Genomic DNA, 16,692 nt, shown 5'->3' with positions numbered 1-16,692 from the left:
ATGGGCTAGTCCGATTGTCCTAATACCAAAACCCGATGGCTCCTTAAGGTTCTGCAATGACTTTAGGAGATTGAACGAAATATCCAAGTTTGATCTCTACCCCATGCCCCGGGTGGATGAGCTGATTGATAGGCTGGGACAGGCGCGATACTTTACCATGCTCGACCTGACCAAGGGGTACTGGCAGGTGCCACTAACGGAGTCCGCCAAGGAGAAAACCGCTTTTGTTACGCCGGAGGGTCTCTTCCACTATGTTGTCTTGCCTTTTGGGTTACATGGCGCTCCGGCCACGTTCCAGAGGTTGATGGACTTAGTGCTGGAACCCCACCAGGCGTATGCTTCAGCGTACCTTGATGACATCATTATTTACAGCTCCGATTGGCAGACCCACTTGGAACAGGTACAAGCGGTGGTGGACGCGCTTCGAACAGCCGGATTGACAGCCAATCCCAAGAAATGTGCGTTGGGACTCACGGAAGCCCGCTACTTGGGCTACGTAATAGGCCAAGGAGTGATTAAGCCCCAAATTAACAAAGTGGAGGCGATCCAGAAGTGGCCTAGACCCCTGACCACGAAGCAGGTTAGGGCCTTCCTGGGTATCGTGGGGTACTACAGGAGGTTTGTAAAAGATTTTGCGGGACTATCAGCCCCCTTGACGGACCTTCTCAAAGGCAAGAAGTCCGTCATGGTGCGCTGGACTCCGCAGGCCGAGGACTCCTTCCGGGCCCTGAAGGAGGTCCTGTGCGGACAGCCCGTTCTTGTAAACCCTGATTTCCGGAAAGAGTTCATAGTACAGACTGACGCCTCGGAGGTCGGCCTGGGGGCAGTGCTGTCTCAGGTGGTTCAGGGGGAGGAACACCCCGTCACCTTCTTAAGTAGGAAGCTCACCCCTCCCGAGCGGAATTATAGCGTAGTGGAGGAGTGTCTGGCGATCAAGTGGGCCTTGGAGTCCCTACGCTATTACCTGCTGGGACGGCAGTTTCGCTTGGTGACGGATCACTCTCCACTGGTCTGGATGAGGTCCGCCAAGGAACGGAATGCCCGGGTTACCCGGTGGTTCCTTTCTCTGCAGAACTTCCGGTTTACGGTTGAACACCGGGCCGGTAGGTTGCAGGGCAACGCCGATGCCTTGTCCCGCGGCCCATGTTTGATGGCAGGAGTTCAACCCCGCACGCTTGAACTGAGGGGGGGGGGTATGTGAGACTGTGACCGGGGTTATCTATGACGGCCGGTATGTCTCGCCCCGGTTGTGCTCACTCCATGATAATCCACTATAGGGTTAATGCTGTTTTCCCTACAGGCTGAAGGGAGGGATAAATAGATTCAGGAACAAGGGCAGGTGTGCTGGGTGTGAGGGGGTGATCACATCTCCCTGAGTTCTCTGCCGGAAAGGCACATATGTAATATTGTGGACTTTTTCTTTGGAATAAACCGTGTGCTGTGAACCTTGGTGCCTGGATCCCGTGTCTTCTGCAGCGCAGCCGACGACGCTGCCTCACAATATATATATATATATATATATATATATTAAAAAAATCAGACAAATCTGCTTCTTTCTTCCCCTGGAGTGATCTTTCATACTTAATTCATAGGTATGTCCGTATAAGCGAATACTAGAGATGAGCGAACACTAACTACTCGTGTTCGAATTATTCGTAGCGAATCCCACACTACTATCCTGGTATTCGTCACCAATAATAACGAATCTAATGCAAGTCAATGGGGAAAAAGAGCATTTCTCTTGTCACAAATACTGGAAGACTACTCGGTATACAGTGAGCATTATCCGAACACGAATGGTTAATATTCACCTGCACAGAACACGAATGGTTAATATTCACCTGCACAGAACACGAATGGTTAATATTCACCTGCACAGAACACGAATGGCTAATATTCACCTGCACAGAACACGAATGGTTAATATTCACCTGCACAGAACACGAATGGTTAATATTAACTTGCACAGAACACGAATGGTTAATATTCACCTGCACAGAACACGAATGGTTAATATTAACTTGCACAGAACACGAATGGTTAATATTCACCTGCACAGAACACGAATGGCTAATATTCACCTGCACAGAACACGAATGGTTAATATTCACCTGCACAGAACACGAATGGTTAATATTCACCTGCACAGAACACGAATGGTTAATATTCACCTGCACAGAACACAAATGGTTAATATTCACCTGCACAGAACACGAATGGTTAATATTCACCTGCACAGAACACAAATGGTTAATATTCACCTGCACAGAACACAAATGGTTAATATTCACCTGCACAGAACACGAATGGTTAATACTCACCTGCACAGATATAGTGATGTCACAAGCTCCGTACAACATAATCACATTCTGACCATAACAGTCCAGAGGATAGAGCTGGAGAACGGCTCTGTCTGCAGAACAGCGAAAGGACCTACTGTGGCAATGGTCATGTGATCAGTCACGTGTGGGAGGAGTCTGCGATGATGTTGAGGTCATGTGATCAGTCACATGTGTGGGAGGAGTCTGCGATGATGTTGAGGTCATGTGATCAGTCACATGTGTGGGAGGAGTCTGCGATGATGTTAAGGTCTGGTCATGTGTTCAGTCACATGGAGGGGAGGAGTCTGTGACGATGTTCTGGTCATGTGATCAGTCACATGTGTGGGAGGAGTCTGCGATGATGTTGAGGTCATGTGATCAGTCACATGTGTGGGAGGAGTCTGCGATGATGTTAAGGTCTGGTCATGTGTTCAGTCACATGGAGGGGAGGAGTCTGCGACGATGTTCTGGTCATGTGATCAGTCACATGGGGGGAGGAGTCTGTGACGATGTTCTGGTCATGTGATCAGTCACATGGGGGGAGGCGGTGCAGGCTGCTATGATTGCATAATACACAGCCCACTGTAAGGGCTAATATGTGTGCAGACACTGAATAGATGGCATATTTACTGCAGGCCCGTAAGAGAAACAGTATATTCAAGGTTTGCACAGCTTTACGCTTAGAGTGCTGCGTCCGAGGAAACAGTAAAGGACCTGTGATTCCATTACGGGCATGTGATCAGTCACGTGTGGGGGAGGGGCATGTATAACTGGAGGAGTTCCTGGCTGCAGTTCTGTGGATGGCAGTGTGGAGACACAAGGTGTGCAGCACGGGCTGGTCATTAGCGGACATCTCCCCGAGGTGACCAGTTAGGCTGTATCCACTCGCTGCATTCTGGATTTGACAAAAAAAATACACATTCTGGCAGACTGAATAACTGAGCTAAAAATGCATACGATGTGTATTAAATGCGTTTTCCCTGCATTTGGGCTCCGTTTGGGACAGTGCGTTTTTAAAGGAGAAATAGAATAGGATAGGATTTGATAGAGAGCTAGAATACATAGAGGGATAGAAAGAGTAGATAGCATGACTGCCCGCAAACAACAGACAGAGCCGCGCGATGAGAATGAGCTCGGGTGAACCTCTGAGGTCAGTGCCATGACACAGGCAGTAGTGCGGTGCCCGCAGCTGTGACATCAGAGCTTCACCCGAGCTCATTGTCATCGCGCAGCTCTGTCTCTGTGTCGTGGCCTGATTTGCGGTGACAGGTGTGACCGCAAATCACCTGAGTGACGTCCCACTGATCGCGCGGCTCACTTCAGTCACTTGGGCGACTTGCTGTCACAGGTGGAGGACTCTAGCTGTGGCCACAGGTAACCTGAGTGATGTCACCGCTGATAGCGCAACTCACTTCAGTTGCTGCCTGGAGCTCATAGCAAGCGGTCATGGTCTATGGCCACTCACTGTGAGCTTCCAATGTAGCAGAGCTGGAAGCGTCATGGAAACTCGTGTGGATTACGTCGGACCTGGAAGGGTGTTTGGGGGTTAATAAAGTAGTGAAAGGGGTTTTTTTTTTGTCTTTTATTCCAAATAAAGGATTTTTTGGGTGTATGTGTTTAATTTCCCTACAGATTAATCATGGGGGGTCTCATAGATGCCTGTCATGATTAACCTAGGACTTCGTGGCAGCTATGGGCTGCCATTAACTCCTTATTACCCCGATTGCCACCGCAACCGCACCAGGGCAATTCGGGATGAGTCAGGTAAGGTCCCGGGACTGTCGCATCTAATGGATGCGGCATTCCTGGAGGCTGCTGGCTAATATTTTTAGGCTCGGGGGCAGCCTAAAAATGATAGGCCTCCCCAGTCTGAGAATACAAGCCAGAAGCTGTGAGGCTTTATCTTGGCTGGGTATCAATTTGGGGGGACCGCATGTATTTTTTTTTTTTAATTATTTATTTACTTAACAGTACGATATAGACCCGCCCACTGGTGGCTGTGATTGGTTGCAGTGAGACAGCTGTCACTCATCACCATGGTGCGTCTGACTGCAACCAATCAGAGGGGGTGGGTCGGGGGAAGCAGTGAATATGAGATGAGCCTAATGAGCGGCTGGCATTTTCAGAAGCAAGAGAGGCTGCACGAGTTGTGTGACAGCTATGCTGCGCCAGTGATCGGTGAGTATGAAGGAGGGAGTGAGGGAGAGAGGGTAAGACCGAGACCGACAGAGCGAGAGACCTGCGTTTTTGTTGATAAAAACATATGCAAAATGCAGAGCAGACTCACAGCTAAACATTTTGGTTGTGTTTTGACACACCTCATTCATTTCAATGGGTGGAAAATGTTCACAAAACACAATGAAGTGACATTTTTTTACGCAACGATTTTGACAAATATTTAACAAACAAAACGCTGCCTAAAAAAAGCAACGTGCGGATGGAAATTCTGACTTCTCATAGACTTTGCTGGGGAAGCAAAACGCATGCGTTTTGTCACTGACACGCTGCAGTTTAAAACGCAACCAAAACGCAAGAAAAAAACAACATGCGCACATGGCCTAAGGGTATGTGCACGTCATGTTTTCCAGGCAGATCCAGCACTTAATTTGCCTGCAAGAAACGTGGCTAAGTGACCCATAAAGTGCAGATGATGCTCAACCATGTCATATCAACATCCCTGTTGTAGAATCCCCGTAGCACTGCACATATTCCAATCTTTTATCTGCTTCAGGGTTCACAAACCTTGAAGCTCATTCTTTGGGCAGCGTCATTTGGAAGCCATCTGCTCTTTGTTATAGAAGATACACTAAAAGACGGAGAAACTGCTGGTCTAGGCGCTTTAACACAAAAATAGTCTTTTTCCTTAAAGGGAAGGTGTCATAAAAAATTTTTTTCCAATAACTGAAAAAATATAAAGTATTAATGTTTTAATGTTATGTTTACAGAAAATTATTTGTTTTTAATTGAGAAAAATATAAAGAAAAAAAAATAAAAGTTAGATATTTTCCACTCTTAAACACTAGGGGGAGCAGCTGCTGAAATCCTACAGAAATCCTACTGAGAACTAGCTCACATTACAGCTGCAGTAAAAGTGGGCAGAATCCGCTCTCCTGTGTGTGATGTCACCTCCCCCTCCCAATCTGGGGGTTTCCGAGAGGATAAGGGAGAATGAAATTTAGGATCACAGTGTGGAGCCATTTTGTTGGTGGCCACAAAGTGATCCTAATATGTCTAAAGTGTCAATAAGGCCAGCTGCATAGTGCTCCACTGTATCCCTATGTCTCACTGGCTGTATCTCAATGCCCCACCGGCTGTATCCCTATGCCCCGCTGGCTGTTTCCCTATGCCTTGCTGACTGTTTCCTTATGCCTTGCTGACTGTTTCCCTCTGCCTTGCTGGCTGTTTCCCTATGCCTTGCTGGCTGTTTCCCTATGCCCCGCTGGCTGTTTCCCTATGCCCCGCTTACTGTTTCCCTATGCCTTGCTGACTGTTTCCCTATTCCTTGCTGACATTCCCTATGCCCCGCTGACTGTTTCCCTATGCCTTGCTGACTGTTTCCCTATCCTTTGCTGACTGTTTCACTATGCCTTGCTGACTGTTTCCTTATGCCCCGCTGGCTGTATCCCGTGCCCCCATATACAGTGCTGCCGGCCAGGATTGGAGGTTCGAGGTGACATGCGGCGAGGTGGGGTGATCTGCAGCCTGAGTGGCACTGCACTACAGATGTCATGCCGCACTCACCGTTTCCATCCGCATGCATTCACCTCAGACCTGCGCCCCCGGCCGCCTGTCCTGTCAGCGATCATAGTAGAGCAGCGGAGGCCCGACGTGAGTGGGTCAGGTGAGCGGAGTGGGTGGGGGGTGCGCGGCAGAGTGCAGGAGGGGCGCGGCAGAGTGCAGGAGGGGCGCGGCAGAGTGCAGGGGGGCGAGGCAGAGTGTGGTGGGGCGCGGCAGAGTGCGGGTGTGTACGGCAGAGTGAAGGGGGGGCGCGGCAGGATCAGTTACGGTGCAATCACCGTTGCCCGGCGCCGATACTCATACCATCCATCCCGGCGGGTGACAGGAGGAAAGTGGAGCACACAGCATACGTTGTGAGCTCCACAAAGGTAGCGGTGATCTCCTCCCTCTGCTGTGATCTGGACAGCCCAGGGGGCGAGTCCATTTCACAGCAGACGCTGTCTCTGCATAAAGTATAGGTTCGGAGTCCGTCTATCAGACCCAGTACCCTGGGCGCTGCCGTAAATGAGGTGAGTAACTGTCGTTACAAACAGAAAATCCAGCATGGCAGCCCCCAGTGCTTCAGTAAAACTAGAATTAAATAAAAACTAAATAAACAGTGAATTAAATTTTGTATTAAAAATACTTGATTTCATAATCACTATTATTAATATGAAAATAAAAAAACGCGAGACCTTACCTATAAGAAGCTTTGTAGTTGAAAACTGCCACAGCTTGGCCTTTGGATTAACAATGACCTGTGCACATAGCCCAGGGCTGATTTTCAATGGCACCAGACATATGTCTGGATAAAGCCGCTCTGTCCTGGGTTTCCATCTCACCATATAAATGGGTGTACTAAAAAGAATGAATACAAAGAATGAGCCTAATAACTGTTTATACTTACATGGAAGCTCTTGTCCCCTACATGGTACGTGGAAGAAGGTGCTCTGGTCAGATGAGACCAAAGAAAAATACTTGGGCTAAATACTATGTGGCAGAAAATTAAACCTATATATTACACATGTTGGTGGCAGCATCACATGTGGGGAGGCTATTCTTCAGCAGGGACAGGGAAACTGGTCATGGTTGATGGGAAGATAGATGGAGCTAAATCCTGGAGGAAAACCTGATAGAGGCTGTAAGAGACTTGAGACTGAGGTGTATATCCACCTTCCAGTAGGATTACCCTAAAGCGGGCTTTACACGCTACGATATATCGAACGAGATGTCGTCGGGGTCATGTCATTAGTGACGCACATCCGGCACCGTTAGTGATATCGTAGCGTGTGACAGCTATGAACGAGCATAAATACTCACCTTCTCGTTCATCGTTGACACATCGCTCATTTTCTAAAAATCGAACTGTGGCGCCCTGGACAAGCCAGGTCGTCACAGGTACTACAGCAACACACCCCACACCCCGGTTAGGAACACCAAAGTCACACACAAATCCTTGTTGCCTCCCTCCAGGGGCTGATGTCCACACCAGGTGGGGCGGAGCCAGGCAGTTGGCTCCACCCACCGAGGAGTTCACAGTCCTGGAGGTGGGAAAAAGAGTAGAGAACAGTGAGGGAGAGTGAAGTGGAAGGAGGGAAGTAGTAGTAGAGGAGCAGACTGACCATGTCCGGGTACGTGGCCCGGGCACCTACAACAAGGTTGGCAGACGGTGGTGACCGTCTGCAGGAGAGGCCGATTGCCGCACAACCGTAAGGACCGGGGTCGGGCGGTGGCCCGCTGGTACCGGACCGGGGAGCGAAGAGAAGCCAGCACTATTCGGCAGGGCCTACGGACCCCGACCAGGCTTGGAGTCGCCGTTAAACCGGTCAAATCCGTCAGCGACGGGAACCTCCGGGGTTTCCCAGCAGCAAAGACCCGATCAAAGGCAATCGCTCAACCGAGAAGGGAAATACAGCTACCGCCACAGCTAGAGTTCCCAGGGCCAGCGCCTGCGGGCAAAAGGGGCTCCTCTGTCAACTACACCGCTGGGGAGCGGGTCACCGGTGGGAAGCCATCGGGGGCCGAAAACACATCAAAGGTGGAGGGAGAGACAGTCACCGCCAACCTACCGGGAGTGACCACCGCAGCCGTCTGTGGGACCAGTCCATCCAGTCGTTTGTTTTACCGGAGACTCCGTGTACGTTACTGGCTGAGTGAGTACCACCATGCCGCCTGGCACTGCGCTGCCGCCCCACCTCCCCAACTCCTGCCATCCACACTCCAGTCGCTATCACCGGGCCCCGGGACCACCAAACCCCCCTACCCACGAAGGGGAGAGAAACACCTCAGCTGCTCCCTGTCTCAGCTCCCGGGATCCCCGTCCAGAGCAGCGGTGGTGTCCCATTATCACCACAAACCGTGTGTGGCGTCACGGACTACATCCCCAAAACCCAAACCATCCCTTTCACTCATGGGCGAGGAGCGCCGCTCGAGTCCCCGGATCCGGCCCACCGCTCGAGCCACCGAGCAGCAGCAGCGCCGGACCCGAGCGTGGTGAGCGCAGCGTCCCCTCCTCCGCCCGCGACAACTTGGCGTCACGAACAGGATTTTACCGTTTTACCGCCTGGTAGAAGTGCGCCTTGTGTCCCGCTGGAGGTGTCCGGCCGAAAATTTTCAGAAGCCGCCATCCTGGGCGCGAAAAGTTCCCCGCTCGAGCGTCTTCCCGAGCAGTGGAGGCGCGAAAGCCAAAGCTCCGCCCCTGAAGAGGTGGTGCCGGAAAGAAACCAAGGGGGCACGGATGGCGTCTGGCCGCATGTAGATCGCGGCTATAAAAGCAGGGACGCCAGGACTCTGCGGCCATCTTTTGGTTCCTGGAAGAGGCCGCCACAGCGATGCACCGTCCAGCCAGCAACACCGTAGCCCCCGCGCCCGGCACCGCGGCGTGGGTGGAGGCCCGGACCGTCCAGTCAAGCAGCCGTCTGAGAGTCCGTGTGCAGCTCCTCCTGGAGGAGTGGGAGGCCGACATGGCGGACGTGGTGGTGGCTATGCGGAGACGCGAAGTGGAGGAAGAGATGGAGAGGTGGGTAAGCGACCCACGCCCCTGTAGTCCGAAGGGATCGGCCGTAGCGGCTGAGGGGCCTGGCCTGCACCCGCTTCCCCTGCTGCCTCTCCCGCTACCCGTATTGGTTGCTACCACCCCGCCACTAGGCCCGCTACCTGCCCAACCGGTAGCGGTATCCTGCCCGTCCGCCCAAGCGGACCGACCTGCAGCCGACGCCTATAACAGTCTTGACCCGCTCCCCTGGAAGCTGCCGAAGACCGAGCCCGTCGGCGGAGATGTACCGGAGGCACATGCAGTGACCGTGCCTGATCCCATACCGACTCCGGCAGCCCGTCCCGTGCAGGAGGAGGCGGAGGTCGAGCGGGAGAGGAACCCTGTACCCACCCCCCACGCCTTGGCTGAGGCTGCGCCGGGTCGTTGCTGTGAGGCAGCACCCCAGGCCACGACACCGCGGGATCTTCCACAGAGGGCGCCATTGGCAGGCTGCGTGATGGAAGTCTCGCGGGGCCCGACCCGCGCGCAGGGGCAAGTAGTAGCCCCTTACTGGGACAGGGAACCGACCCCGCTGGGCCGAGAAATCGCGGAGAGGGAGAGGCTGAGAGCGGAGATGATAGCCCGCACCATCACAGAGAAGGAGAGCCTCCGCAGAGCCACCTTCTGGGTACGGGGCCCGATCCATGAGGGGCAAGTGAGGAGGTTCGATGTCCGTAGGGGATACGGGTTCTTCGAACCGGGCCTGGAGGCCGAAGTTTTCGTGGCCCGCCGGGACGTCAACGCACATTTACCGGAGGACCACCCGGACCATAACCTGCTCCCAGGGGACCTAGCGCAGTACACACGGCACTGTGGAGAGAGGGGCTGGTTTGCCCTGGACGCCAAACTGAGGGGCAGTCAGGAGGCCCAAGCACCAGCCCAGCCCCCTCCTCCGGCCGCTGTAGTGAACCAGCAGTGATGTCAGCGGTCCCTCCGCCGCAAGTTGTCCCCGTTGGGACCACCAGTACCGTTAAGTAACCGAATGAAAGGAAAGTAATCAGCCGAAGATGTAACCTGATTTTCACCGTGATTGAACCGGCCGTTGCCGGCAACTAGTCCCCGTTGGGACTTTCTGCACCGTTGCGTAAGAAACTGCTTACGGACAAGCCCGAGAACTTGCAGGGCAACCACAAACTAGTGGCATGTAAATAAAAATGTTGGCTTATACCGTTACCGCCTCCGGAGAGGCAGATTGGAGGAAGGGCTCGCAGTGGAGTAGGCTGGGGCCCGGCCACCACCTGGACCGGTGGCCATCCTCCGGGGGTCAGGGGTCCCCCATGGACATGGGTCCCCTGAAAGAGACCGTACCCGCTCGGGCAATTTGGTTCTGGATTGGGGCAAGGGGTGCTGCCCACTTCTTAGGGGCAGCATCAGGGCCAGGTTGTTTGGGCGGGTTGAGAGCGGAAGCCGTTTGTTTGATAAAGTTGACTGCCGTTTAGTAACGTTTAAGAAAGTGCCTCCCGTAAGGGAAGTTTTATAAAAATGCTTGTGTTTTACATGTTCTACTGTTTTTTCTATAGAATTGAAAAAAAAAAAAAATAAAACCGGTGGTGGACGGGCAGCCTGCAGACGGTCTGCGTTTAACCAAGGGGGAATGTGGCGCCCTGGACAAGCCAGGTCGTCACAGGTACTACAGCAACACACCCCACACCCCGGTTAGGAACACCAAAGTCACACACAAATCCCTGTTGCCTCCCTCCAGGGGCTGATGTCCACACCAGGTGGGGCGGAGCCAGACGGTTGGCTCCACCCACCAAGGAGTTCACCGTCCTGGAGGCGGTAAAAAGAGTAGAGAACAGTGAGGGAGAGTGAAGTGGAAGGAGGGAAATAGTAGTAGAGGAGCAGACTGACCGTGTCCGGGTACATGGCCCGGGCACCTACAACAAGGTTGGCAGATGGTGGTGACCGTCTGCCGGAGAGGCCGATTGCCGCACAACCGTAAGGACCGGGGTCGGGCTGTGGCCCGCCGGTACCAGACCGGGGAGCGAAGAGAAGCCAGCACCATTCGGCAGGGCCTACAGACCCCGACCAGGCTTGGAGTCGCCGTTAAACCGGTCAAATCCGTCAGCGACGGGAACCTCCGGGGTTTCCCAGCGGCAAAGACCCGATCAAAGGCAACCGCTCAACCGTGAAGGGAAATACAGCTACCGCCACAGCTAGAGTTCCCAGGGCCAGCGCCTGAGGGCAAAAGGGGCTCCTCTGGCAACTACACCGCTGGGGAGCGGGTCACCGGTGGGAAGCCATCGGGGGCCGAAAACACATCAAAGGTGCAGGGAGAGACAGTCACCGCCAACCTACCGGCCGCTGTGTGACGTCGCTATGACGCCGAACGTCCCTCCCCCTTCAGGAAGTGGATGTTCGCCGCCCACAGCGAAGTTGTTTGGAAGGTAAGTACTTGTGACGGGGGTTACAACATTGTGCGACACGGGCAAGAAATTGCACAAACAAATGCGATCGCACGATTAATTGTAACGTGTAAAGCAGCCTTTAGGGCTCGTTCAGACGACAATTCTGTTTGCCTGGTCAGTTCCTGATTTTTGCAGACCTACTGACAAGACCATCTTTTCAATGTCTTTTGTGTAGGATCAGATGGCACATGGAACACTTCTATGTGCCATCAGTTCCTACAACAAACACATTGGATCCTGTATGTCCGTTCCATTATTATGGAACATGTCCTATTCTGTTCCGTAATAACGAACCGTGACAAAATGCAAGTCAATAAGTCCGCAAAATCCCCGGAAGCCGCACGGAACCACTTCCATGTATCTTTTGTCGGGTGCCCCTGCAGTCTGTCCCACTCCCCTGCCAGCCTTGCAGCTGCTCGCACTGCAGTGTGTCAGCATCTGTGCGCACAGCAGTTTGCGAGCAGCCACGGGGATGACGAGCACTGACATCAGGAGATTAGCTAAGTTCATTACCTGCAGTGATGAAGTCCGCTGTACTCCTGACATCAGCGCTCGTCACTGACTTCCATGCCCGACACATTGTCACATCAAGTCTCGTGGGTGTGGTGATGTCACGGGCTCCCGCGGACAATGAAAGTCAGTGATGAGCACTGACGTTAGGAGTACAGCGGAGTTCATCACCACTGGTAATATACACTGTGTTCCAAATTATTATGCAAAAAGAGTTTAGGAGTGATAAGGTTAGAAACTTTTTGTCATGTAAACTCATTGCTGGTGATGGGTGTCAGGGCTCTTTATATCACTGAAAGCAATTGCAGATACCTGTGCACATTAGTTTGGGAGGTGTGTCCAAATAAAGGCAAGACTACTTAAGAAGGATGTTCCACATTATTAAGCAGCCTACATATTTTGCCAAAATGAGAAAGAAAAAGGATGTGTCGGCTGCTGAGAAGCAACAAATTGTAGAGTATTTAGGTCAAGGCATGACTACAAATCAACATTGCCAAGACACTTCATCATGATCATCGCACAATCAAGAGGAATGTAGCTGATTCACAGCACACGTGTGCGTGCTGATAAGAATAAATTGAGGACTCTTTCCAACAGGCAATTGCGTCAGGTTAAAAGAGCAGCAGCTAAAATGCCTTGTCATAGCAGCAGACAGGTTTTTGAAGCTGCTGGTGCCGCCAACGTCCCCCGAACAACAAGATGCAGGGTCCTTCAGAGGTTTGCAGCTGTGCGTAAGCCATCCTGTCGACCACCTCTATCCACTGCACACAAGCAGAAACGGCTCCAGTGGGCCAAACCATACATGAAGACTGACTTCCAAACTGTTTTGTTCACCGATGAGTGCCGTGCAACGCTTGATGGTCTAGATGGATGGAGTGGAGGATGGCTGGTTGATGGACACTCCATGAAAACACGGCTAAGGCGCCCACAAGGAGGTGGTGGAGTAATGTTTTGGGCTGGCATCATGGGGAGAGAGATTGTCGGCCCCTTTAGGATCCCTGAAGGGGTAAAGATGAACTCCATAATCGATGTGGAGTTTCTAAAACAGCACTTCCTGCCATGGTTCAGGAGGAAGAACCGTGCATTCCACAGCAAGATCATTTTCATGCATGATAATGCACCGTCTCATGCTGCAAATAATACATCTGCATCTCTGGCTGCTATGGGCATAAAAGAGGACAAACTTATGGTGTGGCCATCATCTTCTCCTGACCTCAACCCCATTGAGAACCTCTGAAGCATCATCAAAAGGAGTGTCTATGATGGCGGGAGGCAGTTCACATCTAAGCAACAGCTCTGGGAGGGTATTCTGTCCACATGCAAAACAATTGAAGCACAAACCATCCAAAAACTGACAAATTCAATGGACGAGAGAGTTCAGAAGCTTCTTTCCAACAAGGGGTCCTATGTGCAAATGTAACATCACCTAGAATTAAGTTTTGACTTGAAAACTGTTTGATTTCATTTTTTAATAAGCTGATAATGCTTATAATGTCACAATTGACCATGTTGTTTTTCAAAATTAAAATAAAAAAGGTTGAAAACTCTGCTGTGCATAATAATTTGGAACATGCATTTTGAGTGCATTTTGAGTGTTTATTATTTTTAAAAATATACTGTTTTCATAGGCAGTTTGATCAAAACCATTTCAATTATGCTCGAATTGTAGATGACTGGAAAATAACAATGACTGCAATTCATAAAGTTAATTTAGGAAAATATGAGAAAATATTTTTTGCATAATAATTTGGAACACAGTGTAGCTAGCTAACCTCATGACGTCAAAGCTCATCATGCCCTGCAGTGACCTGGCCTGACCTAATGATGTTAGCTCAGGTCACTGCACTGCTCACCCAGCCAATGGGGAACATTCTGTTCTTGATTGACTGGGACAATGAGTATTAATTGTCGTGGGACCCCCTTATTGGATTACGGCGGACCCGAATTTGATTTTTCTTTCCAATAAAGTGAAGGAGGAAATGGGTTGGGGAGTGTTTTTTCAAATAAAAACTTGTTTGTAGTCTATTTTTTTTTTATTACTGACTGGGTTTTTGATGTCGGGTATCTGATAGACGCTTGACATCACTAACCCCAGGGCTTGATGCCAGGTGACATTACACATCCGGCATCAACCCCATATATTACCCCCTTTGCCACAGCACCAGGGCAACGAGATGAGCTAGTGCGAAGAACCAGGATTAGCGCATCTAATGGATGCGCCACGTTTGGGGCAGCTACGGCCTGCTATTTTTCAGCTGGGGAGTGTCAGATAACGGTGGACCTTCCTAGTCTGAGAATACTAGACCACAGCTGTCCACTTTACCTTGGCTCGTGATCAAATTTTGGAGGACCCCACATTTTTTGTTTTAAACTATTTATTTAATTTAAAATAACAGCGTGGGGTGCCCTGTGTTTTGGATTACCAGCCAAGGTGAAGGTGAAGCTGCCAGCTGCGGTCTGGAGGCTGTAGCTATCTGCTTTACCTGAGTTGGCTACAAAAAATAGGGGGACCGCATGTCAGTTTTTTTTAATTATTTATTTTTTGGCTAAGTACAAGGCTAAACAGGGTGCAAGATTACAAAATGCAGGAGAATGGAATATTATATATGTCTTTCTCATCTATCTATGACGAGCGCCGACATCATGAGGTTACCTAAGTTCATTACCTGCCGTGATGAGGTCTGCTGAACTCGTGACGTCAGCGCTCGTCACTGAGTTCCATGGTCCTCCGAGTTCTGATATCAAGTATCGCGGGCTGTGACTAGCGGTGACGTCGCTCAGGTGATGTATGGTCACTGCTGAAGTCCTCCACCAGTGACTGGAAATTACCTGAGTGACGTCTCGGCTGACCACGCGGCTCACTTCACTTGCGACCTGAATCTCACAGCAGGCGGTATGTTTTATGGCTTTCGCTGTGAGATTCAGATGTAGCAGAGCTGGAAGCGTCGTGGGACCTTGTGTGGAGCACGTCAGACCTGGAGGGGTGTTTTGGCGGTTAATGAAGTGGTGAAAGAGGGTGTTTTTTTGTCATTTATTTCAAATAAAGTATTTTTTTAGGTGTTTGTGCCTATTTACTTTCACTTACAGATTAGTGAAGAGGGTGTGACGCCCTGGCGCCGCCAGGTGGTCATACACCAAATAGGCCCCCGCACAACACCTTCCCTCACAGGGTTACACCAAGCCAACAAAAGCCTAGTCACCCCTCCAGGGTAGGACAGGCACACCAGTGGTTGGGACCAGGCGGATGGAGAACGCCCACCTAGGGGTCTAGAGAACCCAGGGCGGGAAAAAAGTCAGTTTGAGTTCAGTTTGAGTTAAGTTCAAGTCGAGTTCGAGTGAGGAGCAAGAGGAGAGGAGAAAAGTGCAAAGTGAAGTCAGAAAGGAAAAGCGTCGAGGTTGGAGCCCCGGCGTGCTGGCTAGGTGGCAGACGGTGATCCGTGTCTGTCAGGAGACGGGAAGACGGCTGCCAGAGATCCGAGGTGGACCGGGACAGGGTAGGAGCCCACCGTTACCGACATTGGAGAACCGACCCGGAAACCGTGCACAGAGGGGGTACCTTCACCCTGAAGCAAGGACCGGAACCACCGGCTTTGTTAATTTACCAGTTGAGGACAGGATTACAGGTCCTGTCCCACCCAAAGTCCCAAAAGGCAGACAACAGCCCACTGCGGGGAATAGGGCATCCGCCAGGGCCCCTTTAGATCCCAAGGGTCAGCATCTGCGGGCAAGGCTCCCATCCGTAGTTCTGGGAGCAGACTCCCGAGTTCCACACCGAGAAGTCCAAAGAGAACTAAAATAGTGCAGAGGAAAGTGACACAGACCATCACCCCGGGTAAGGGACAAGAATACACCCGGCCGTGGCGGCCGGCCACCGACATCTTGGTTTACCATTGGACTCGTGTGATTCATTTGACTGTGAGTACACTAACATCTCCTGGTCTGACTGTGCACGCCGGCCCCCTGCAAGCCACCATCCTCAGCACAGAGACACTAGGCCCTGGGGCATCCATCCCTACCCCCTTTTATTCGAAGTGTCCGCGCGACCTCCGGGTCCGGAAGATCCCTCGAGCCACACTGTGGGTCCGGATCCGAACAGCCCAGCTGCTGGCGTGGGGGCGGCACAACTCGAAAACTTGGCGTCACGAACAGGATTGTAACCCATCCACCTACCTGGTGGAAGTGCGCCTTGTTCTGGACTGTCAGCGGTGCTCCACTATAAAAAATCTTGAAAAGCCGCAATCTTGCCACTATCTTTGGGCGCGAAAAAAACGACAACCCAGCGTCTTCTTCCCCGAGAAAGAGCGCGAAGTGGAAGCCCCGCCCCCTGGGAACGCGGGCGTGCGGAAGTGACTCCAAAAGAACTGGAAGAAAAGAAACCAGTAAGACGCGCTAAGACACTACTCCTGAAAAACCAAGAGGGAGAAGCGGGAAGATGTATGCGCCGAATGTTGTTGACGGGGCAGCGCCTCCCGCTGGAGCTGCAGCGCCCGCGAACATGGCGGATGGCGAAGATGCGGCAGCTCCCGCTCCAGACGCAGGAGCAGCGGAGATCGGGACCGCTGGAATATCACCCGCAGCCCCAGCAGTGACTTCCGAGGCACCAGCCAGCAGTGACGATTCCACAACAGTGATGCTGTCGGCTCCGGCAGTCCGCCCGGCCGCGACGGAGATGGCACCCGGCCCAATGGACTCTATGGCCGCG

The 16,692-nt window shown here is 51.8% G+C and overlaps 1 protein-coding gene across 1 annotated transcript in view; it reads right to left on the bottom strand.

The window, feature by feature from the left end:
• The window catches only part of LOC142312713 (uncharacterized), a 103,675-nt gene that overhangs the window by 57,661 nt on the left and 29,322 nt on the right, over positions 1-16,692 (bottom strand). Inside the window, exons 6-8 of the mRNA XM_075351701.1 lie at positions 2,322-2,413; positions 2,082-2,231; positions 1,812-1,991 (exon numbers count right to left, since the gene is read on the bottom strand). Coding sequence (XP_075207816.1) covers positions 1,812-1,991; positions 2,082-2,231; positions 2,322-2,413 — 422 coding nt within the window. The remainder of the gene's footprint in view (positions 1-1,811; positions 1,992-2,081; positions 2,232-2,321; positions 2,414-16,692) is intronic.

Source organism: Anomaloglossus baeobatrachus, chromosome 5 (genome assembly GCF_048569485.1).
Source record: "Anomaloglossus baeobatrachus isolate aAnoBae1 chromosome 5, aAnoBae1.hap1, whole genome shotgun sequence".
NCBI classification, from domain to species: domain Eukaryota; kingdom Metazoa; phylum Chordata; class Amphibia; order Anura; family Aromobatidae; genus Anomaloglossus; species Anomaloglossus baeobatrachus.
This window is presented reverse-complemented; position numbering and strand designations above follow the sequence as displayed.